Source organism: Giraffa tippelskirchi, chromosome 4, assembly GCF_054371585.1.
Source record: "Giraffa tippelskirchi isolate mGirTip1 chromosome 4, T2T-mGirTip1v1.2.pri, whole genome shotgun sequence".
In the NCBI taxonomy this organism is placed as follows: Eukaryota; Metazoa; Chordata; class Mammalia; order Artiodactyla; family Giraffidae; genus Giraffa; species Giraffa tippelskirchi.
The window spans coordinates 148,506,295-148,530,876 of NC_137278.1; the positions used below are offsets into that span (position 1 = coordinate 148,506,295).

The following is a 24,582-nucleotide window of genomic DNA, read 5'->3' on the forward strand; positions in this document are numbered from 1 at the left end:
CAATATTTTAGGTGTTGTGTGTTCCAGAATTCCTATGGTGAAAAATGTCAGTATTCCATAAGAGGGATGATGAATTGAGAAGTGCCTTCCCACTCTCTGTGGTTTCCATGGTATTGATTATCAATGCCTTTTGTTGTAGGCAGAATACTTCTATGAATTCCTGTCCCTGCGCTCCTTGGATAAAGGCATCATGGCAGACCCAACCGTCAGTGTCCCTCTTCTGGGAACAGTGCCTCACAAGGCATCAGGTGGGTGGTCTTTGCCTCAGAAAAAGGTTTACGCTTAAAATATAATAGTGGTGGGAATACTATTTTAGATCCAGATGTAATCCATCAGAAAGATTACAGGATGTTTTCTTGAAGAGAGCTATTGATTTTAGGGCAAATCAATTGTTATGTCCCAATTTCCTTTGGACGAAAGATTAGGATAGGCGTGAAGAAATGGAAGTTTTAGAATATCCTAAAAATTCAGTTCATATATGATTCCAGTTTAAAAAAAGAAAGTCACCGTATGAAATATATTTGGCCAACAAGTGCTAATTAATGTAATGCATATAAATGTGGCAAAGATACAAACTAAGTGATTGAGAGGGAATGGGATAAATCAAGAAAAACTTCCCCTAAATGAACATTATATTAAATAGGAATTCGAAGTAGAGAAGAGACACGCAAAAGTGGGAGAAAAGGGTTCAGTCTTTCAGATCTAATCATCCTTCTCTGCTTAGAAAGTCCAGTATGCAGTTAGGTATTTAGAACTTTTCAGCTTCAGTTCAGTTCAGTTCAGTCACTCAGTCATGTCCGATTCTTTGCGACCCCATGAATCGCAGCACACCAGGCCTCCCTGTCCATCACCAACTCCAGGAGTTTATCCAAACTCATGTCCAACGAGTAGGTGATGCCAGCTTACAAAGCACCAATTCATGCATTATCTAATTCACATCTGGGAGAGAGTCAAGGTTTGAATTACATCTCCATTTTACAAATTAGAAAATAGGCTTAACTGACTTTCCCAAAGTCTTATATTAGTAGTAAGTGGCGGAGCTGAAACTAGAGCCCAGGTTTTATGACTTTTAGAAAAATACAGAGATCTCTTATGTTAACATGTTCCAATATTTCCTTCTGCTTTGAGTCTATTTTTTTTTACATAATTGTAGTAGTATTATATATTGTTTTTAGATAATGTTTTTCTGGCTTTTAACATTTTAACATAAGCATTTTCCCATGTCATTGCAGATTTTTCCAAAAGTTGTTCTTAATGTACTTATAATATTCTATTTTATGAACATAGCATAATTTATGTTCCCTTATTGTATGTTACTTAGATTGTTTTTAGGGTTTGCATACTAAAAATATCACAGTAACCATTCTTTTTTAAAGTAATAGATGGTCAATACACCGCGACTGTCAATACAAGGCCCTGCACAGAACGGGCATTCAGAAAACACTTGTTGGATTAATGTGTGTAGCAGAATCTTAAAGTTTATCTCATTATTTTGTTAAAATAGTTTCTTAAAGGTAAAATTATTGTGTCAAAAGATATGAACTTGAACTTTTTTAAAGGCTCTTAGAACAAATTGCCAAAATCCCAAATTACTTTCTGCAAAGGTTGCACCCATTGGTACCTTGGCTAGCAGTGTGGCAGACAGCCTGATATTATTGCAGTCTCATCAACATGGGTTATTAATCATGTTAGCTGTTTAGCTGGCTTAAAAAAGTGAAAAGTGGTTTCTCAATGTTCTTTTGATTTGAATTTTTAAATGCCTATTGAAGTAGCAGACTATTTTCTTGTATCTGTTAGACAATGTAAAATGTTTGTGTGTTGTGCTCATTTTTTGTGGTTCTTTTCATTAATTTGCAAAGCTCACTGTAAAGTATTTGTTGATTGTAATTTTTTTCAACTTATCATTTACGTTTTATTTTTTTTGAGGAGAGTTTAAAATCCTGTGTGGTCAAAACTATCTTTTCATTTGTGATGGATAGCATTCATTATTTGTAGACTTTTTAATGATGGCCATTCTGACCAATGTGAGGTGGTATGTCATTTTAGTTTTGATTTGCATTTCTCTAATAATTAGTGATACTGAGCATCTTTTCACGTGCCTGTTGGCTGTCTGTATCTCTTCTTTGGAAAAATATCTGTTTGGATCTACTGCCCATTTTCTGATTGGGGGGTTGTTCATTATTTTGATATTGAGCTGTATGAACCGTTTGCATATTTTGGAGATTAACCCCTTGTCAGTCACATCATTTGTGAATATTGTCTCCTAGTCCATAGGTTGCCCTTTCATTTTGTCTATGATTTCCTCCCTATGGAGCTCATTTGAATTGATGAAACAGGAAATCAGGCACCCTTACAGAGTCCATTTTCAGGTTGTGATTATCTACTACTTCCAAATGTATCTGTATTGACATATCCCAGCACTGTAAGAGTTGGGGAGTAAATAAGCACAGAGTTTTTCTAATTTTCTGGCATAGGTGCCCATGTGAGTATAGACAGGAAGAGTGAATCTGAGTTTCTCGTGGGTCATCCCAATGCTGCTGCTATGACTCCCAGCCCTCTCAAAGGATTTGCTTCCCATCGAGATGGAAGCTCCCATGAAGGAAAAGGCCTTGGGTTCCGGAGATACACTCACCTGAGGTTTATAGCTCCAAGGATGTGAATATCCCTTTCCAAATACAGGAACACCCCAATTCTGCTCAGATGATCGTGCTTGTACTATTGCATATTGCTGCATCATGGAGACAAGAAAGTTCTTAGAATATGACCAACAAATTCTTAGAACAGGACATTACTCAGTTTTATGCCATGTCAATTGATATGTTCTTTTTTGGTCAAAGATAATCTTCTATAAAATTTTTCTTGATATCTTTTACTCTTTTAAGAAGTAGTCAGGAATAAGATAAATATACATCATGTCTCTCAATTTCCATTTTATATTTTTAAATTTTTCCTTCACCTGTTTCTGTTATTAAAGAACTGCAAACTCATTTAACTCTTTGAAAATGCATTAATTAAATTAATTGCACAGTGACACCTGTTCAACTTAAAATTAATCTTGTATCTTTGGATTTCTAATCAAATGCTTGTCTCCAAAATCTTCCCAGCTTTATTAATTTTTTGTGTCTGGTGGAAAAAAAAAAGCTTACTGAAAATATACTTCTTGGGATGTTGAAACTGTAAGGTTTTGAATATACAATATATTTCAATCGGTTATGTTTAGAGAAAACATCATTTACTAATAATTTAAAATCTTTATAAATCAAATGTAGAGGGGAAAGTGGATGATGCGTTAGACAAGGTGAGACTAAAAAGAACAAACCTTCTGGGATGAGGTGACTCATGCATGTGTATGCATGTACACACACATACACTTTACACAGATAACCTCCCCTCCTACTACATAGGTTTTTGGAAGCAGATGTAAGATTTGTTTGCAGAAATGCAGGTGCAGGAAGTTTATGGGAATTTTAGTCCATTGCAGGGCAGTTATTCATTGCCTCATTAAGCTCAGTACGCCCAGCCTGAGCAATGAGGGTAACTTGAATTATTAAAAAGTAATCAAATCAGTGTGTCTTGCTCCTAAGCATCCAGGTAGCATTCTTTACTCCGCTGGTCTATTTAATATCCTCAAGCTGCTAAGGTGTTCTTTTCTCCGACAGACTCCTATGTGCCTAAGCATTGCATGAAATAGAAAACTCTTGATCTTTAACCATTAGGAAGTGCCTGCCTCTGGCGTCAGAAGGGAACAAAAACAGGAAATACAAACTGCAGGGTGGTTCAGTAAAATGCCTGAGTTGGATAACAAAAAACATTTTCCATCAAGCCAAGGCTTGGCCTGTTGGAACACTCTGTCTCTGTCATCCCATGAAACCAAGGAGGCAGGAATGTTTCTCAACCAAGACCATCAGGAATCCAGTGCATAGGAACTGTCACATAGGTGTTAATGCTGGGAGGACCATCTTCTTCTCAGTGACCCCCGTTCTGAGCAGAAAGTGAAGCCCAGAGTAGATGCTCAGTAAGTATTGCTGGGAGAATGAATGGCTGTCAGCACAGCGTGGAGCATGGATGACTACTTGTGTTGAATGATTTATATTCATGGAGCAGCATATAATCATGAGATATTGAGGATGAGCTCTGGCCTAGCCTGCTTTTCTCATTTCTTCCTTTGCTGGGAGGCAGTGGCTTGCATGACCAAGGCTGAGGCTGTGTGAGCACTGTGCCGGTCTCAGTGTAGAAGAGCTATTTAACCTGAATAAGTTTGTTCTTTACGTCTAAAGAAGAGTTAGTTTATGTCCAGTTGGTGGCACATCAGTGTGTACTTGAATGCCATGTGAGTTATGTTCAATCTACTTGAGTTTTTCTGAGTTGTTGTAATTTACCCTGGTCTCGATTATACAACCTAGATGGCACTGGAATTCACAACATCTGGCCTCATTTCCATCTAGCTTTCAGTAAAAGTGACTCTCTACTCAGCTTATTTTTGCAGCTTATTGCTGCAAAAGCACATGGTAACTTTCACGTTTCTGTTATTCCTTGGAAATAGAGTGCTGTTTCTACCTTTGAGGTCTTTATGTGTGTGTTTTTTCTGAGTGCACATTGTTCATATTTACTCTGTCTCCCACTGCCTAAGGGGTATTTCTGTCTCCTTCTGTGTATGTGTGCAGGTGTGTACATGTATTTGTGCAAGTGTGTGTCTGTGTGTATAAAGGTATATGGATGTGTCTCCCATAAGGTATATCTTTGTTACTGTCAGTGCCTAGTTTGTGACAATGTATTAGGTGCTGAGGTTATAAAAACACATATCATATCGTCCTTCCCTTTAAAAATCACATTGTTAGCAAAGGATTTGTTGTTTGTTGTTGTTTAGAGGCTCAGTCGTGTCTGACTCTTTTGTGACCCCATGGACTGTAGCCCACCAGGCTTCTCTGTCCATGGGATTTCCCAGGCAAGAATTCTGGAGTGGGTTGCCATTTCCTTCTTCAGGAGATCTTCCTGATCTAGGGATCAAACCTGCATCTCATGCATTGGCAGGTGGATTCTTTACCACTGAGCCAGCTGGGAAGCCTAGCAAAGGATGCAGAATCATAATCATTAGATTATAATGCAATTGTATACAGAGGTATATGTGAAATGATGTCATCGGGAGGGTGTTAGGGAAACCTACAGAGAATGAGTGCTGTTTATTTTGGGTCTTGAGAGGTGAGCGGCAGAACACTGGACAGAAAAAAGGAGAAAGAACATTCCAGGCAACAGGATGGGTGTGCAGAGTCACGTACTGTGGACATGCACCACACGTTTGGGAACTGAAAGAAATCTATTTTGAGTTGAGTACAGGTTATCTACAAGTCACTGAAAATGAAGCTAACTAAAGTCAGGTTTTGTTTTCTGAGCAAAATTCTTTGAAATATGTTTAAAAAGGTGTTCAATTATAATTCTTATTACCGGAATGGTCATACAGATAAAATTTATAAACAGGAAACAGGACAAGTAGAATTTGCAGAAAAGGAATAAAATTTCTATTTCACATTTCAAAACTGAAAAGTGGGCAAGTGTAATTAGTGCAATTTATACATCTTTCATTAATTTCTACTTTTACTTTAAAAGTGAATTTATTGAAACTCATAAACTATGTGAGAAGGCAATGGCACCCCACTCCAGTACTCTCACCTGGAAAATCCCATGGACGGAAGAGCCTGGTAGGCTGCAGTCCATGGGGTCGCTAGGAGTCGGACACGACTGAACGACTTTACTTTCACTTTTCACTTTCATGCACTGGAGAAGGAAATGGCAACCCACTCCAGTATTCTTGCCTGGAGAATCCCAGGGACAGGGGAGCCTGGTGGGCTGCCGTCTATGGGGTCACACAGAGTCGGACACGACTGAAGCGACTTAGCAGCAGCAGCAGCAGCATAAACTATGTACCTCCTAACTTCTGAACTTTATTTCCTAGTTCCTTTCAAATCATTCTGTACTGAGGTTAACATAACAGTTATGTTTACATGCTTCCTATATCAAAAGAGGTGACTATATATGGGAAAATATTTTTACCTAGGGTGAGAGGATTTTTCATGTGTTCATTTTTCACTGGAAGTTGAATTTGTCAGGTTGAAATTACAAATATATTAGTAAAATAAGCACAATTTTAAACCTAGAGTTTATTAGATCTTTAAATGATGAAGATAGAAAATACTTCATATTATGTTAATGTTCATTGAGCATAATTTTAGATTGGTAAAATAATTCTTTTCTATTGATTTACTCAGAAGATGAAGGTGTCACATCTTTAGTTTTCTGCCAAGATTGCCTCAGGTTTTCCTATTCAAAAAGATAAAAGACTTTATTTTCCTCTATTTGCATTTGGCATAATTTTGCAGAACTATGCTATATGTGTGAGTTTTTGTAATGACTTTTTAAGATGAAAGACATGTTTGATGGTGAACAGTAACATTACAGTTTTAACCTTTCAAATTACAGGTCTTTCCACACCAAAAAAAAATTTTTGTTAACTACTTTAGTAGTATTACTATTGGTCTTATGGCTAAAGGAGGAGACTGAGGCCTGAGAAGTTTAACTAAACCACGTGATCCATCCAAATCAATGGATCACAGCAAGTGCAATTCTCTACCTGATCCTGTTTCAAGCATTAGACAATATGCTCAGAAGACATTTATACATCTCTTATGAAGTTAAAATACAGGCAAATTGAACTTAGGTTATAAAAGTTGAGGCCCAAAGGATCCAATAGTTGCAGACTCAAACATCGCAGCTACTTTGAATTCTAACTGGTCTGTAGCTTTAAAGATGTGTCAATGTTTGCTTTATTTTTCTAGATGTTTTAAATGATTAAAATATTTAACTGTCACAAAATATCTCCAAAATAAATCATTGAGACCTCAGTGCTGCAAAAGCCTGGGATTTTTATCTTGTTTGCTAAAGCAACCCCCCTGCTTAGAACGGTGTCACATGGTAACATCAGTAAGTATTTACTGAATGGATGAACTGTTTGTGTGTGCTCAGTTGTGTCCAACTCTGCCATTTCCTACTCCAGGGGATCTTCCTGACCCAGGGATCGAACCTGAGTCTCTTGCTTCTCCTGCATTGGCAGGCAGATTCTATACCACTAGTGCCACCTGGGAACTGTTTGTATTTTGACTCAAATTTGTATTTATCCATTTAAAGGGCAAAATTCATCTTGAAAACTCTAAAGAAGTTACTTATGGCATGTTTTCTTTCTGTTGGACTTTATATCCTCATTTTTCTTCCCTGAGATTGCTCAGAACCATATTGTTTAGGTGGGACTATTGTGGCTCAGACGGTAAAGAATCTGTCTGCAATGCAGGAGACCTGGGTTCTATCCCTGGGTCAGGAAGGTCCCCTGCAGAAGAGAATGGCTACCCACTCCAGTATTTTTGCCTGGAGAATTCCATGGACAGAGGAGCCTGGTGGGCTATAGTCCATGTGATGGCAAAGAGTTGGATACAACTAAGTGACTGACACTCACTCATATTGTTTAGGGCCTGGGAACTCTGTGCATCTTGGTACCTACATTGAACTTAGAGGCTATGTTAACTAATCACACTTTTACATGAGAACATTCCAAATTGTCTAGAAGACCCCCTGATGACAGGAGCATATGAACATGTAGTCATAACTTAGACAGATTTGTAAATGGTTTGCTTTTAGCACATCTGGAAATATGGACAAACTAGTAATTATTCTTAACTGAATTTCTCATACATATTGTAAGACATGTTTTGATATTTGATATCTAACATATGTTTCGCAACTTAACAATGCTGATAAACAGAAATGAAGATGAGTTTGCATACAAGGATCTTCTCTTCCATACCAAGATTTTGAAAGCTAAAAAAACTCTGAAGTGCCATGAAGAGAATTAGGTGGGCTACAAAGTAGAGGCTCAGTAAGGTCCAATAAAAAGATAAACCTGAAAGATGTGGTAAGGAAGATTCTGAAAGTTCTGTCTTTTAGGTTCTTTCATGTTTTTATGCCTCAGCGCAATTATTGGCCTACCAATCTGTGCAAGAGTCATGAGAAAAACACTTTATATCTGAACAAAGTGAAAACGCATTGTAGAGTTAACAACTGAAAGAAATTACCTGTCAGCTCCTTCACCTCCTTTTGAAATGGAAATCCCTACAATGGATTTTAGTGTTTTGTAAACTTACATTTTCATATGTAAGATTTCATTCAACCAAGGTTTTCAATGGGGACAATTTCACTTTGGAACTTCAGAAACAATTTTGGTTTTTCCTCTCTGTTTAGTTCTGTTAAACTGTTTTTTTTTTTTTTCTCCCCCACCATTTAATTGATTATTTGCAATGGTCAGATCTCAAGATTCAGGAAAGAAATTCACGTTATTTGGAGAAGGGCACAGTAATGAACACTGACAATGCCAAAGCCTTGAGAGTAGATTTTCGGTTGCCAAACATTTTAAGAAGATTTTATGACCAGCTGGTGTGTAGTGCCTTACGGAAAAGAGAAGATCAGTTTCTAGCTCAATTCTTCTGATAAACCTAGGGAGAAGGTTTATAAAAACTCTTAAGGGAAAGAATTTTTTTTGGCATGGTATGATTTTCCCAAGCTCGGCAATAACCATAACCTGCCATACAGAAACAAAATGAAACAGAATTTCATATGTATGTCTCTTAGTAGTATTTATTCTATTCGTAAGGAAGAACTGGAATCTAGTGGATCAGCTAGATCAGTTTTCCCCAGTGGATATGTGATGATAATCCTGTGGATTTCAGAAATATTATGTAGTCAGCCTCTCAGCCAATGGCCTGAGCCAGTTTCTACCTAATGATTTGTGGGCACTTCACAGTTGGTGGCTCCCTCGCCTCCTCTGTACAGCAACGCCATTAGTTCCCACTCCCTGCTGAGTCACACCTAAACACCCCAAGTGATCGTTGGTCTCACTGAAAAGAAGTAGCTCCTATTTAGGAACCTAAGCCATTAGATATAAGTCTATTGTGAGATTATTTCACCACAGCAAACTCTCTTCTAAATCCCTGAGATATGAACACCTCTTAATATTGACAAATAGCCTGAGGAAATACTAACTTCATTAACTCGGTCCAATGACTAGGGTCTAGTCTGAGTTGTGGTGTATTTCCAAAGGAGATATTTTGTCACTTTCAAGCATAGAGAGTAAAAATAAACGAGTGGGGTGTTGCTTATAGAGCTTTATTTAATGGATTCTGGAATGTTGATTTTTAGCTCTTTTTGAATTATATGGAGGCTGGTAAAGATGCTCACAAAGTTTCTTTTCCTAATTAATTGATTAATCTATGCTACCTATTTGCACCTTTACTTTTCAGAGAAAATTTTACCACCGTTTTTTCAAGATGGTACAAGTTCAGACTATGAACCAAATAGCCTCAGTTTTATATTAGTAGGGTACAAATTAATGAGGGTCATTAATTCTTTCTCTACCTAGCATGATGTACATGTGCTGGGGAGAATGCCCAGATAATCAAAATATAGCCCTTACTTTAGTGGAGATACAAGAATGTCAAATAACGGAATGTGAACATTTTTGTTTTGTTCTTTGCTCTCTTACTGAGGTGTCTATAAAATTGGAATCAACTAGATAAACTGTTTCTCCATACTTCCTTTCTCTTTAGTTGTTCAAGTTGGTTTCCCATGTCTTGGCAAACAAGATGGAGTGGCAGCATTTGAAGTGAATGTGATTGTCATGAATTCTGAAGGCAACACCATCCTGCAGACACCTCAAAATGCCATCTTCTTTAAAACATGTCAACAAGGTAATCAGTGATGGTAATTCTAGAGAAGACATAAAACTTCCAGGTGTGATTTGGACAAAAAATTGTAGCTAGCTATCTAGCTAATTATTTTGTATAATTATAACCACACCAGTGGGAGGAGGGGCTGGTAAGTGCAGGGTCCAGTAATAGTACTAAGATAGACTTGCCCTCCTTGGACCCCACTTACAATTTTAGGGACTCTAGTACCCTTCAAAATGCTCTGTCTTCCACCTCTTTCTCCCCCTCTTCCAGTATAGTTTTTGGGAGTCCTCAACCTCATAGCAAGGTCACCAGTCATCACCAGCAACTACCACTACCCATACCTGCTGCCAAACGCTTGATCCTTCTGACTCTCATGGAAAACAGGTCGCTGCCATCTCACCAGCGATCTCTGCCAGGCAAAGTCACCTCCCATCACAGCCCGGGTAACCAGGGAAAGGGAAGGCCTGTCCCCTTCCCTATTCTGATATAAGCTCTTCCAGCACAGAATTTTGGCTCTGGAGGCTTTCAGTGCCCTAGAGATGTACCAAAAGGTCACTACCCCCTCTGAAAATGAATACGGAGGGCAATATCCATCATTCTGTCTCAGTGTGAATTTAAGGTCCAGTGCAGTAAATTGATGGAGAAGGCAATGGCACCCCACTCCAGTACTCTTGCCTGGAGAATCCCATGGACGGAGGAGCCTGGTGGGCTACAGTCCATGGGGTTGCTAAGAGTCGGATACGATTGAGCGACTTCACTTTCACTTTTCCCTTTCATGCACTGGAGAAGGAAATGGCAACCCACTCCAGTATTCTTGCCTGGAGGATCCCAGGGATGGTGTAGCCTGGTGGGCTGCCGTCTATGGGGTCGCACAGAGTCGGACACGACTGAAGCGACTTAGCAGCAGCAGCAGCAGCAAATTGATAGGTGAGATGAAGGAAGAACATAAAGCTTGCTTTGCCTTCTTCCACGAGCCCCTTACTGTAGAAAGTAGGATTGAGAGAAGCAAAGTCTTACTTTCCTGAAAACTTAGGAAAGTACAAGTGATGTAGAGAGAATGAAGTGGAAATATTGGTATTCAATAAATTACAATCGGTGTGCTGGGGAAAATGTGACCGCTAACCTCTTCATGCTCCCTGTAATTCACTCAATATGTTTTGAAAAGTGTCTATATAAAGCTTGTTTCTCTTTGGTGAAGCTGAGTGCCCAGGAGGATGCCGAAATGGAGGCTTTTGTAATGAAAGACGGGTCTGCGAATGTCCTGATGGATTCTACGGCCCTCACTGTGAGAAAGGTAAAGAACATGGACAGCCAGCTCCCTGGCTTACTCCTTAAAGAAACGGGTGTCACACAGGAGCCCCACATATATTTTTAGCACATCCCCTGAAATTATCTTTCTGGTCACGTTGTATGCATTCATGCAGTCTTAAAAAGCCACAGGAAAGCTATTGGAAAGTGTTTCTTCTAGGAGTGGTTTTCTGTTAAATCCAATATGTGGTGACAGGCGCAGAAAACTGGCACTATGTCTCCATTTCTTTTACTCTCCTCCATCCCGCCACCCGGGTTCACTATTATATACACTCTACTTTGGCATAATCTTACAAAAGTTTTGAATTTTTTTCCCTCCACTAAAATTGGTTTTAAAAAGAGTATTGTGACCGATTTGAAACTATCTACTCCAATTAAAAGTAGCTTGAGTCACAATTAAGTCTACACCTGAGTTATGAAGGTGCTCTAGGCAAAAAAGGGAGGATGAAAATCATTTGTGTAGTAAATATACCTGTTTCAGTGAAATTACTATGAAAATCATTTGTGTAGTAAATATACCTGTTTCAGTGAAATTACTACTAAGAAAGTTATACGAAAAAAAGAGATGAACATGAAAATGTTTATTAATCACATGACTGGATGCATGCTTAGTCTTTCAGTTGTGTCCAGCTCTTAACCACAAAGGTATATAAACCACAAGCTCACATATACTGAGCTTATTTAACAAGAATAAGCAAAATATTTTTCATCTTCAAAAAAATAAGAATTTTTCTTGTTTGCATTTATTTTTTTCTTTATTTTTTGGATTGAAGTATTTGACTTACAATGTTGTTAGCTTCAAGTGTACAGCAAAATGATTCAGTTATTCATACATATATATCTATTTTTTCAGGTTCTTTTCCCTTATGTGTTATAACAAAATACTAAGTATAGTTTTCCAAGCTACAGTAGGTCCTTGTTGATTATCTGTTCTATACATAGTGGTATAAATATATAAATTCCAAACTCCAAATTTATCCCTCTCTGGGCCTCCTTTCCCCTTTGGTAACCATAAGTTTGCTCTCTATGTCTATAGGTCTGTTTCTTCTTTGCATATAAGTTCATTTGTATCATGTTTTTAGATTCCACATGATAAGCCGTGCCATATGATATTTGTCTTTCCCTTCCTTACTTCACTTAGTATGATAATCTCTAAGTCCATCCATTGTTAGACAGTGTTCTAATTTCATCTTTTACATGGAGCTGTCCACTTTTCTCAGCACCACTTATTGAAGAGATCGACTTTTCTCTGTTGCATAGACTTGCCTCCTTAGTCATAGATGAATTGACCACAGATATGCATAGGTTTATTTCTGGACTTTCTAGCCTGTTCCTTTGATCTCTGTGTCTGGTTTTGTGTAAGTGCCATACTATTTTGATGATTGTAGCCTTGTAGTATAATCTGAAGTCAGGGAGTCTAATTCCTCCAGCTCTGTTTTTCTCTCTCAAGATTTTTTTGGCTGTTCAGGGGTCTTTTGTGTTTCCATACAAATTAAAAAATTTTTGTTCTAGTTCTATGAAAAATGCCATTTGTAATTTGATAGGGATTACATTGAATTTGTAGACTGCCTTGGGTAGTATGGTCATTTTAACAATATTGATTCTTCCAATCTGAGAAGATGGTATATCTTTCCATCTGATTGTATCGTCTTCAATTTTTTTTTTTATCAGTGTCTTACAGTTTTTTGGAGCATAGATCTTTTGTCTTCTCAGATAGGTTTCTTCTTAGGTATTTTATTCTTTTTGATGTGATGGTAAATGGGATTGTTTCCATGGTGTCCCAAAGCTTGTGTTGGCCTGCTAGTTGCAGGACTGCGGCCTAGTTGGTCCCAGGGTAGGATCTGGCCTGTTGTGGGTGGGCTAGGTCCTCAGACTGAGAGATTGTGATTTTCTTGCATCTGGTATCTGCCCCTCAATGAGCGAGGCTGGTCTAGAGGCTTGTGTAGGCTTCCTGTTGGGAGGGGCCTTGTGAGTGAAGCTGGGTCTTGGCCCTCTGGTGGGGAGGACCATATCAAGGGGTGTCTCTAGTGGTGGCTGATGCTGGGAAAGATTGAGGGCAAGAGAAGAAGGGGGTGACAGAGGATGAGATGGTTGGATGGCATCATTGACACATGGACATGAGTTTAAACAGTCGTGAAGGACAGGGAAGCCTGCTGTGCTGCAGTCCATGGAGTCGCAAAGAGTCAGACACGACATAGCGACTGAACAAGAAGAGGTGGCTGTGGGCTCACGAAGTCTTTAGGCAGCCTGTCTGCTGATGAGTAGGCTGTGTTCCTACCCTGTTTATTGTTGGCCCGAGGTGTACAAGCACTGGAGCCTATAGGCTGTTGGGTGGGTTCAGGTCTTGGTGTCAAAATATTGGCCTGGCCTCCAAGAGAGCTCATGCCAGTGAAAATCCCCTGAATCTTCTGACCAGTGTCCTTGTCCCCAGAGTGAGCCACAGCTTCCCCCTTCCTTTCCTGAAGACCCTCCAAGACTAGGTAGGTCTAGCCCAGGCTCCTATAAAGTCACTACTTTTGCCCTGGGTCTTGGTATGGCCAGTCTATGTCTTGGCATACAAGACCTTGGTATGACCTCCAAGAGTGGAGTCTCTGCTTCCCGCAGTCCAGTGGAGCTCCTGCACTCAAGTCTAGCCTCCTGCTGATGCCAGACCCCCAGACTGGGGAGCCTGATGTGGGACTTAGAACTCTCACTTCTGTGGGAGTACTTCTGCAACTGTTCTCAGTTTGCAGGTCACCCACCCAGGGGATATGGGATTTGATTGTGTAGAGAGTGTGCCCCTCCTACTGTCTTGTTGTGGTTCCTTCTTTATGTCTTTGGATGTAGAATATCTTTTTTGGTAGGTTCCAGTCTTTTTTTTAATCAATGATTGTTTAGCAGTTGTGATTTTGGTGTTCTCATGAGAGGAGGTGAGCTCAAGGTCCTTCTATTCCACCATCTTGTTCTGAGCTCCATCTGGACTGATTTTGAAATTGAAAGATTGAGGAAATAAGGCAGAAAAAGATATTTACAGAAGATAGATTGAAATTGAAAGATTGAGGAAATAAGGCAGAAAAAGATATTCCTTAAAAAGACCACATCTTCCTTAAAATAATGATTCTGGGCAAATTTTAATTACCATTCAAATGGAACAATTCCAAAATTCTCTTCTATGTAGTTGGTTAAAAAAATAACCTTATTTACTGCACAAAAATAATTTTAATATAGCAAACTTCTATCTCCACAGAGCAACCACTTTAGAGTCAACCACAAAGCTTGAAAATGTAGACATGTTATATTATCGACATTTCCAAAATGGTCCCGTTTGTAAAACCCTGTTGGCCTTAATTAGAATTCTCTCTCCCCGTTAGTCCTTTGTTCACCGCGATGCATGAATGGCGGGCTTTGTGTTACTCCCGGTTTCTGCATCTGTCCACCTGGATTTTATGGAGTCAATTGTGATAAAGGTAACTTCCCAAGAACAAAGTTCTTTTACTTTTTTTTTTTTAAACTAGAGGATAATTGCTTTATAATGTTGTGTTGGTTTCTGCTGTACAACAAGGTGAATCAGCCATAAGTACACATTTGTCCTCTCCCCCTTGAACCTCCTTCCCACCCCTCTAGGTCATCATAGAGCACTTGTTTGAGCTCCCTGTGTTATACAGCAACTTCCCACTAGCTATCTATTTTACATATGGTAATAGATATGTTTCAATTAAAAGAAGTATATTTACTATATCATCACTCTTCATAACAGCTTTATAAATAGGGTGTATCACTTTGCTGGTTGCTTTAACATTAACCGTAAATTTTAGTGTAGCTTAACACAGTACAAGTTTACATTCACTCACAGAATGCTCCAGTGCAGGAACCTGGTCAGCGGGCAGGGCAGTTCTCCATACAATGACTTGGGGGCCCAGGTACCTTCCATCTATGATCCTGCTGAGAGCTTTGGAACTCTCTGGTTCCAGCCAATAAACAGAGAAAGATTGGAATAGGCACTGCTTAAAAAAACAAAAAAAGCCCAAAAGTGACCCACAAAACTTTCAACACGCATTCCATGGATAGGAATTAGCCTCATGACCTATCTGGATGCAAGCAGGAGAAATGTCATTCTTGGTTGGACAGCTGTCTCCCTTTATGGGAGGGGAGCATGAAGTTTCATGAAGAGTTAGTTACTCCTGGCCCATTGCTGTTTTCGTATGTCCCAAATCAGTTTTATGGGTGAGCTTAAAAGACTGAAATAAAACCATCTCTTCCAAATTGCCTGACCTAGAAGTTCACTGATCACCCGTTTAATTCTCTGCTCACAGATCACATCCCTGAGAGCTCAGGTCCCTCCTTCCTATGAAGTAGCAGCATAGCCAGATTTTACTCTCAGACAGTAGATTCAAACATGGCTCTGGAGTAGAATGGCGTGATTCATACTCTTGCAAGACACCCATCTACTTTGCCTGGTTCATATCTTTTATGGAAAAAAATTAACATCCGTAAAGTGTGCGATGGAAAAAAATTAACATCCTTAAAGTGTATGTATTTAATGAAATTATCCTTTTGTCAAAAATGCTAATTGTGTGAGTTGTTGTTGTTGTTGTTTAGTTGCTCAGTTGTGTCCGACTATTCTGCAACCCCATGGACTGTAGCCCGCCAGGCTCCTTCCTCTGTCCATGAGCTTCTCCAGGCAAGAATACTGGAGTGGGTTGCCATTTCCTCCTCCAGGGGATCTTCCCAACCCAGGGACTGACTCACATCTCCTGCATTGCAACCGGGTTCTTTACCACTGAGCCACCAGAGAAGCCAATTGCATGAGTAGGGCACTATTTTCTAAAATAAATATTGGATTGGCCAGAATAAAATGATGTGCTTATTTTTGAGAAGTGTCTCTTTAGTGATAATACAGATAGCACCAATTAAGATTGAAATGAGCAGCTTTTTTAAAATGAAAGAAAAGCTAAAGGAAAGAGCCCTTAGCGTGAATCAGAATAATCATTTATGGTTGTCTGTTATTTTGTGATATGCAAAGTACCTTCATACAATTACCTGACTTGAGTTCTAACAATCTTTTGAGATACGTAAAAAATTATTCATCATAGTCCCAGATAAGCAAAATAAAGTTTATAGACCTTGAGTAGCTTGACCCAAATTCACACCCTCCACTGTACCATGTTGCCACTCAGGCTACCTGTTTCAGAACCCGGTTCCTCTACAAGTGACTCTGAGCAGAGAAACCAACCTCTGTGGGCCATGCTTTTCCCAACTCTAAATGGAAATCAAGCCATTGATTCCTGGTTCCCCCATCTCTAAGCTAACTGAGAGCACATGTTCACATCTCTGCCTTTTATTTGTAGGTGGTCTTTGAAAACTATAGCATTGGAATGAAAACAGTTTTAAAATTTTATATTCATAAAGATTAATCACTAATGACACTGATAATAATAGCCAGTGAATAAAATTATTTCTTGTGCAGCTTCTTTTCATTTGTCTAAATTTAGCATTCAGCCCTTCTGCTACTTCAGAATTGGGCAGAATTTAATTCTAGAAGCAGAATTAAATTCATATTGTCTCAAATTTACTAGGCAATAGAGCCAATCCTTCAGAAATTTGGATGAACGAATGTATTATCAGATTTTAAAAGACCATTTCTGAGGCTTATTATTGGTGTAGTGTGCACAGTGACTGACTGTCAACTGTAATGTCTTTCTTATGCCAGGGTGTCTCAACACTGCATGGTCTCTGTGAAGGAAAATATCTATGTGTATTCCAGTTCCTTTTACATTTGTAATATTTTACCTTTCAGATGAAAGATTTTCCTTCTTGTTAGTCTCCAGTAACTTTTTCTTATTCTTTTAGAAAGTCTGTTGAAATTCCACTTGGTCTCACTGGAGATCTGGGAACATTAAAAGAAATAATGTTTTTTTATTATCTCAACCAAAAGATGCATTTATTATCCAGGAGGGAGTATAGAGCTTCTGAAAAATGGTTTAATTACTGGCATGGAACTAGACCTTAGCAGGACATATTCAAAGAAACACTAAAGATTAACTTTCATTGGCTCTTGGGACATCTGTTGTAAACGTTAACAGTTGAGTGGTTAAACACTGGCCCAGCAAACCTTCAGCCCCAGTGAAAGTCCTTTGGTGTCTCTGGCTCATTTTCTTAGTCAGGAATCATTGCACAACAGAGATGGAGAGAAGCTCCAGTATTGTGCAGATATTAAGGGTGTGGCCAGATTCAAGAATCAATTTTGTCACATTTGTAATGTTTGTCACATTCTGTAACTTTTGATTAAACTCCCAGGTTCATTGCATGGTACATATTAGTAAGGATAGTGTCCAGGGAGATCTGACCAAGTGGACAGAGATCCTGAAGTTTTCTGATCTCCTATTATCCCCAGGAGAAATAGGGGCAAGTGGGGAGATAGGACATGCTCACAAAAACAACTGTCATATGCTCGCTTTGGCAATACACATGATAAAATTGGTGAACAGTACAGAGAAGATTAGCATGGGCCCTGTGTAAGCATGACAGGCAAATTCGTGAAACATTCCATAATGAAAAAAAAAAAAAGATCCAGCCCTAATATTAGCTTCAGTGACTCAGATGGTAATTGCCTGCAATGAGGAGACCTGGGTTCAATCCCTGGGTGGGGAAGATATCCTGGAGAAGGATGGGAATGGCTCCCCACTCCAGTATTCTTGCCTGGAGAATTCCATGACAGAGAAGGCTGGTGAGCTACAGCCTATGCAGTTGCAAAGTCAGACAGGACTGAGCAACACTTCACTTTCAACAATATTAGCAGCAAGTAACAAAGAGGAAGCTCAAAAAACTGATTCTCCTAAATCCTAAATTCTGTCCTCCAGTGCTGTTGTTACCCTCTATGACAGGAAGCTTGATTTGCCAAGGCAAGTACAGCATGGCCTTAAGCTAGGAGATACTTATGATTTTTAACAAAAGCTTTATCATTTAGGAAGCATGATATTCATAGAATATTTTAGTTGGATTTCATTTCCACAAAGAAAGCAAACAAAACTTAGAACTTTTGGAAATCCTTTCTGATTTTCTTCCTGGATGCTTATTCCAGATTTCATTCACCTACAGCCAATTTTGGCCTGTTTTATATAGGACAAGAACAAATAGGCTGTAAAACTGGAATAGCTGAGTTCTTATTTTCATCTCCTTTATAGAATGAGCCAACTTGTCTATTTTTAGATACCTGCTCTCCCCCCATTCTCATTTCTGTCCTCCCTCTATTTTAGGTGCCAGTGAGCAGTGAAACTCCAGAAGCTGACTCTAAAAAGGAGGGTTTAGGATGAATTGCCAGCAGTATGATTATCAGCTGGAAAATCTAGTTTATTGGACTCCCACAATCACATACCCACTTTCTTCATCCCTGTAGTTCATGCTGCTGCCACTTGCCTGCCTGCGGGATCTCATAAAGGGCAATAGGCTGCCCTTTCCCGAATATAATTACTCTTTCTTGCAAACGTCATAAAAACTTATTTTTTCAAAAATTTCTGTTATATAAGATGCATTTCTGTTCTTCTTAATCAGAAAAAAAGTTGCTTTCTCCTTTGTCCAATCCTAATATTTATGACTTCTCTCCCTTTTATCTGTTCCAAAGAAGGTTTTCTCCTTTTAGTCTTCATTCATCTCAAATATTTTCTTGGGTTTATAGCATTCTTCTCCTTTTAAGAGCATAGATATTTACAATAAAATTAAAAAGATATTTGTTTTTACCCACTGTTGCCTTTTTTCACTAAGAGGCAAACCCCTAGAGGTGGGTCCAGTGTCATGTGTGTGGTGTCCTGTTATGTTGCCTGAATCTGCAGATGGTCAAGCAATTGATTACCACTGCTGTCTGGGTAATATGGCTTATTTTATTAAATAAGTACATGGACAAGTAGCAGATGCCTAAGAAGTATCACTTAGCCTTAATGAAATGTTGTTGTTAGATTTAAGTGACTATCTAATGCAATACCCTGTTATTCATTCTAACAGCAAATTGCTCAGCCACCTGCTTTAATGGAGGGACCTGTTTCTACCCTGGAAAGTGTATTTGCCCTCCAGGACTAGAGGGAGAACAGTGTGAAACAAGTGAGTACTGACCTGCATTGTCTTTGTTTGGGGTAGGGAACATTGGAAGCACCATCTAACCCCTTCATTTTATTGATGAGGAATATGAAGCCCCGAAACAATGAATAGCTTGTCTAAGGTCTCAGGCCAGTGGTTTCTTTTCACTAGATTCAGCCGCCATCCATTTTAGCTAACAGTGGGGCAGAGGAGTGGCATAGATCAGCTCAGCTGACTCAAACACTCGCTGACTTGATTATGTCTGGTTTGGCGCTCTTCACCATATTGCACTGTTTCTTGTGGAGAGTTCATAGTTTCAGACTAGAAATGTAGACCAGAGCTTTAGGACAGCTGGAATTTGTTCACTTCCCCCCCTCTCTGGCATTCACTGCCACATTTCCCAACCAGATAAAGCCTAGTAATCCATCTCAGAGAAAAGGATAGACTCAAGAAAAAGGAGGGAAGTAAGGTAAAGAGCAATAAAAAACAAAAACATCTAATAGCACACACAACAGCATGACTGAATTGCACAGATGTTATGCTAAGCAAAAGAAGTTAGACACATGAAAATGCATGCCGCATGATTCTATTTTTATGAAGTTCAAGAACAGGCAAAAGTAATAGTTGATCATAGATTAAGGACACAACAGAACTTCATGTTGTGCCCAAAATGTTCTGTATCTAGATTGAGGTAGTGTCTCTTAAGTGTTTATCTATGGCAAAAAAAAAAAAAAATTAATCCATAAACTTAAAATCAATGCACATTATGCCTTCTCTAGATGTTTGTCATGCTGTGATACAAAAAAAAATATATATATAAATTTAAGGGTGGAATATGGTGGATAATCATTGTTTTGGGAATCAGGATACCAAACTCTTTGCCCTGGCCCTGTTACCTTCCCGTCACTGATGCTCTCTGCTCAACTCAGAAATAAGCCAACCTCACCCTAGATTGCTCTGTGACCCAGAAAACAGATAACACCAAAGCCTGGCTCAGGAGGAAACAAAAGGAATGTGAATGAGCATGTCCTTACTTTTCTGGAAGTTCTGGAATATGGCATTTTCACGTCCAGCTGCATTATATCCATAAAACACCATTGTGTTTGCTCTAGCCATAGTTTCTGAAGTTGTAGTGGGTTCAGAATTAAATAATACTGACTTTCTATTTTAACTTTCAACCTCTAATTTATTTGTGGGGATTTTTTCACTTTAAAGAGTAATAGCTGAAGTGACGATATTTTTTATAGAGTTCAAATGAAATACTTCTGAAGTTTTCATAGAACGTGTAATTAATTTTCAGGATGTGGTTTCTGTTCTTATTAATTACCCTTCCCTGATAAATATATCTCTGAACTAACTCCCCTCAATTTTCCCCACACACTTATACTCAGACTTCGCATACTGAATTGGTTCATGTTTATGAATCTTTGTTCATGGGTTCCTTTCTCTTCATGGACATATGCTCTTTCATGCCCTTAGGTTTATGACCTTTCCATTGGCAGAGATAATATTTTCTATTCTTTTTTTTTCTAATTGCACCAAAAATGTGGGCCTTTGAAAGCTCTTGATTATTGCCATCGCAAGTTATACTCAAATCCTTTTAGGAAATTTTTTTTTTGGTATCACCAGAACCATATTACCAGGAAAAATTAAAATGGGCCTTGTATTGAAAAGTGTCTATAGTGTAATAGAGACAAAAAGTTGAATTACATATCTTATTTTTAACTTGAAACATAATTCACATATGTAAAACTCATTATTTTAAAGCATACAGCTGATATTGATTATATTCACAAAGTTGTGCAGCATCTACTTCTAGAACATGTTACCATCCTCCAAAGAAACCCTATTCCTATCAGCAGTCACTCCTCACGGTCCTCACCCCTAATCCCTGGAATCCACTAATGTACTTTGTGTCTCTTTAGATTTGTCTGTATTAGATATTGCATATAAATAGAATTATACAATATATGGCCTTTTATGTCTGACTTCTTTCACTTAGCATATTTTCAAGGTTCACCTCTATTGTTACATATATCATTACTTCCTTTTACTTGCTAAATAATATTCCATTGTGTGGATATACCAACTACATTTTGTTTATCCATCTATCAGCTGATGGGCACCTGGGCTGTTTCCACTTTAGGGCTACTACAAATAGTAGTGCTACTATGAATATTTGTGTATGAGTTTTTGTGTGAACATGTTTTCAGTTCTCCAGGGTGTACCTAGGAGTGGAATTGCTAGACCATATGTTAACTCTTTAATTTTTTGAGGACCTGCCAAACTGTTTTCCAAAGTGGCTGTACCATTTTACATTCCCACCAGCAATGTACAAGGGTTCCAATTTCTCCATATCCTTACTGATATTTGTTCTTGTCCTTTTTTTTAAATAAAATATGTATTCTGACACTATTATCATTTCTCCTGGCCTCAATCAAAGTTGATGGTTTCTCAAACTTCATTTTGACTTGATTGTGAGATATACTTGCAGGTTAACAAATAAGACGATGGTTAGAAGAATCTGGATATATGTACATATGTTTTTCTTGTTCTTTAAGGTTCATAAACTTTATAAGATTCCTTAACGAACCTTCAGTTTAAAAAACCAAATTATTTATACTTACTATAAGTGGGTTTTTTAATACCTTAATGGGTTTTATTATTGTAAAGGTAATATATATAAAATGTTTGCCATAAAAAATTAGAATATTGGATAAAACAGTTAAAAATCACTTGTAAAATTCTAAGACCCAGAGATGGTGGTTGTTGGCACTTATGGTAAACCACTTTCATTTTTTTCTATGTGAAGGATAGTCACAAATTTACCTCACAATCTGATGGGTAAAGGAAGTTTAATATCTTTATTTTGTCAATACCTTATCTCACTGTCCTCACTGGTTACAGGTAAAATTCGAATTGTTTAGAATTAGCCAAATCTATTTGTCTTCAGGCAGTGCTTAGTCTCATTTGGGTAAAAATGTGTGATCTTTCACGTTGACTCAGGTTTCCACTGTTCAATGATAAGAATTTGTTCGCAATATAGTTTTAGGAAAAGGAGGTCAACATTAAAGACATTTATAGAATTCTGAACTTTAAAACAGTTATCCCTTCATGATATTTTGGCTCCATGAGGTTTGATCTAGGAATGGCCTTCTAACAGTCACCTGCAAAGAGATTTCTGTTCTGTGATAACCAGGAGAGAATGTCTTCCTTGCTGGCTGCAGTGAGCCTCAGGGTCCTCACTTCCCTCTTGCCAAGAGAACAAAAACATCCTTGGAGGCAATGAAAAGATTCTATCAGCTATTCTCTGCATTCTCTCTGGATACTAAGTTCACATCTCATAGAATATGGGGAATCTTGGGCCCCCCAAGTAGTTCACAATACATCCTCTATCTTTTCTGCCATATAATTATTGTCCCACGTCTTGCTTAGTTGAAAAACCCCAGTGCATTGCAGAGTAATGTGATACAACCCAATTTCGATGAGATCATCAAAATATGATGGGATCAGATGTTCCTTTGATATAAATGGAAATTCAGAGTTAGATAGTTCTTTCCTTAAATTGAAGTTGGATCTTGACCACAGAGTAAATGCTATTCTTTGTGTCCAAACCTAGCAAAAAGGGTTCTTTTGGATTTTAATGGTTTATAGAAAGATGGCATTCAATTATTAAGGTTGTTTTAATACATTTCTGTGAAACATCCCTGTGTCAGAAAAACCTACAGCTCTAATGGCATTTCAATTTTCTGAGAGACACTAGCATCTCAATTGTCTCTCTAATCTCCACAGTGAGTACCTGTTGGTTTATTTATATGATATGTGAAGAAAGTCATTTTGGATAAATAAAAGAAAGTGTTTTTAGCAAAATGACTTTCATATGGGATTCATTTCATGTCTGTCAAGCATAATACTTACCCGGAAAAAACTTCAGCCTTAGGATGGCAAATTCTAGATTGCAAACAGAGAATAAATGGCTTCAGAAGTAAGAAAAGAAGAAAAATATGATTTTTACATCTACATCCAGCTCTAAAATCCTGGGATGCAGAGATCTGTGAATGTATCAGCACTCCTCATTTGGCACAGAGATAAAAGCATGAAGTATCATTAGGATCTGAGACAGTCCAGAAAAATGCCCAGGTGTGGAATCAAGCACTTTGTGTGCCCCACCTCATGTCCTTCTCAGCCAGCCTTTCCCTCCATCACTGCTATGACCTATTCTGTACAAACATAGTCTGATTGCACCTGAGCTGAGCCACACTTCTCTTGCTTCCCACCAGAGACTCCTGAGTACTGAATATATATATATATATATATATATATATTCACAACAAAGTGTGGAAAATTCTTAAAGAGAAGGGAGTACCAGAACACTTTACCTGCCTCCTGAGAAACCTGTATGTAGGTCAAGAAACAACAGAACCAGATGGAACAACAGACTGGTTCCAAATTGGGAAAGGAGTACGTCAAGGCTGTATATTGTCACCCTGCTTATTTAACTTCTGTGCAGAGTACATCATGGAAAATGCTCGGCTGGATGAAGCACAAGCTGGAATCAGGTTTGTGGGGAGAAATATCAATAACCTCAGATATGCAGATGACATCACCCTTATGGCAGAAAGTGAAGAAGAACTAAAGAGCCTCTTGATGAAAGTGAAAGGGGAGAGTGAAAAAGTTGGCTTTTAAAACTCAGCATTCAAAAAATGAAGATCATAGCATCTGGTCCCATCACTTCATGGCAAATAGATGGGGAAATAATGGAAACAGTGACAAACTTTATTGTCTTGGTCTCCAAAATCACTGCAGATGGTGACCGTAGCCATGAAATTAAAAGACGCTCCTTGGAAGAAAAGCCGTGACAAACCTAGACAGCATATTAAAAAGCAGAGACATTACTTTGCCGACAAAGGTCTGTATAGTCAGAGCTATAGTTTTCCAGTAGTCGTGTATGGATGTAAGAATTGGACCATAAGGAAAGCTGAGTGCCGAATAATTGATGAATTGTGGTGTTGGAAAAGACTCTTGAGAGTCAGACATGACTGAGTAACTGCACATGTATACAGGTTATACGTATATAATCTGTAGTCACAGACTAGAAATTCAAGAAAGTTATTCCGTGGGGTGACCTTTGGTCAGTGGACACAGGTGCAGATGAATAAACGCTCCCCTCTCCCTTCCTTCAGGCAACTTGAAGGAGCAGTCCTTCTACCTCACTCCTCAGAAAGATGCTGCGGAATAGAGCCCAGTTGCCTGTAGTGATGAACAACCAACAAACATATTTTTGTGTTGGCTTTTTCTCCTCTGCTGTTTACTCTCCCTTCCCCCTATTCCTCATCCCAAGGATCACTTCCCCAAATAAACTCTGCAGGCAGGTTCTGATTTCTGGAGAATCCTAGGCTAAGGCAGAAGTCATCATGTCCGGGTATAGGTCTGCTTTCAGAAATAGTGACATACAAAA

General features: G+C 38.6%; 1 protein-coding gene and 1 non-coding gene across 2 annotated transcripts in view; both read left to right on the forward strand.

Moving 5' to 3' along the window:
* WIF1 (Wnt inhibitory factor 1) overlaps positions 1–24,582 on the forward strand; it is an 84,056-nt gene that overhangs the window by 54,079 nt on the left and 5,395 nt on the right. The window contains exons 3-7 of the mRNA XM_081588863.1: positions 140–248; positions 9,645–9,785; positions 10,966–11,061; positions 14,426–14,521; positions 19,053–19,148. Of these exons, the coding sequence (XP_081444989.1) occupies positions 140–248; positions 9,645–9,785; positions 10,966–11,061; positions 14,426–14,521; positions 19,053–19,148 (538 nt within the window). The remainder of the gene's footprint in view (positions 1–139; positions 249–9,644; positions 9,786–10,965; positions 11,062–14,425; positions 14,522–19,052; positions 19,149–24,582) is intronic.
* Positions 17,500–17,610, forward strand: LOC145504057 (U6 spliceosomal RNA). The gene has a single exon (XR_014052044.1). It is a non-coding gene; the product is annotated as a U6 spliceosomal RNA (small nuclear RNA).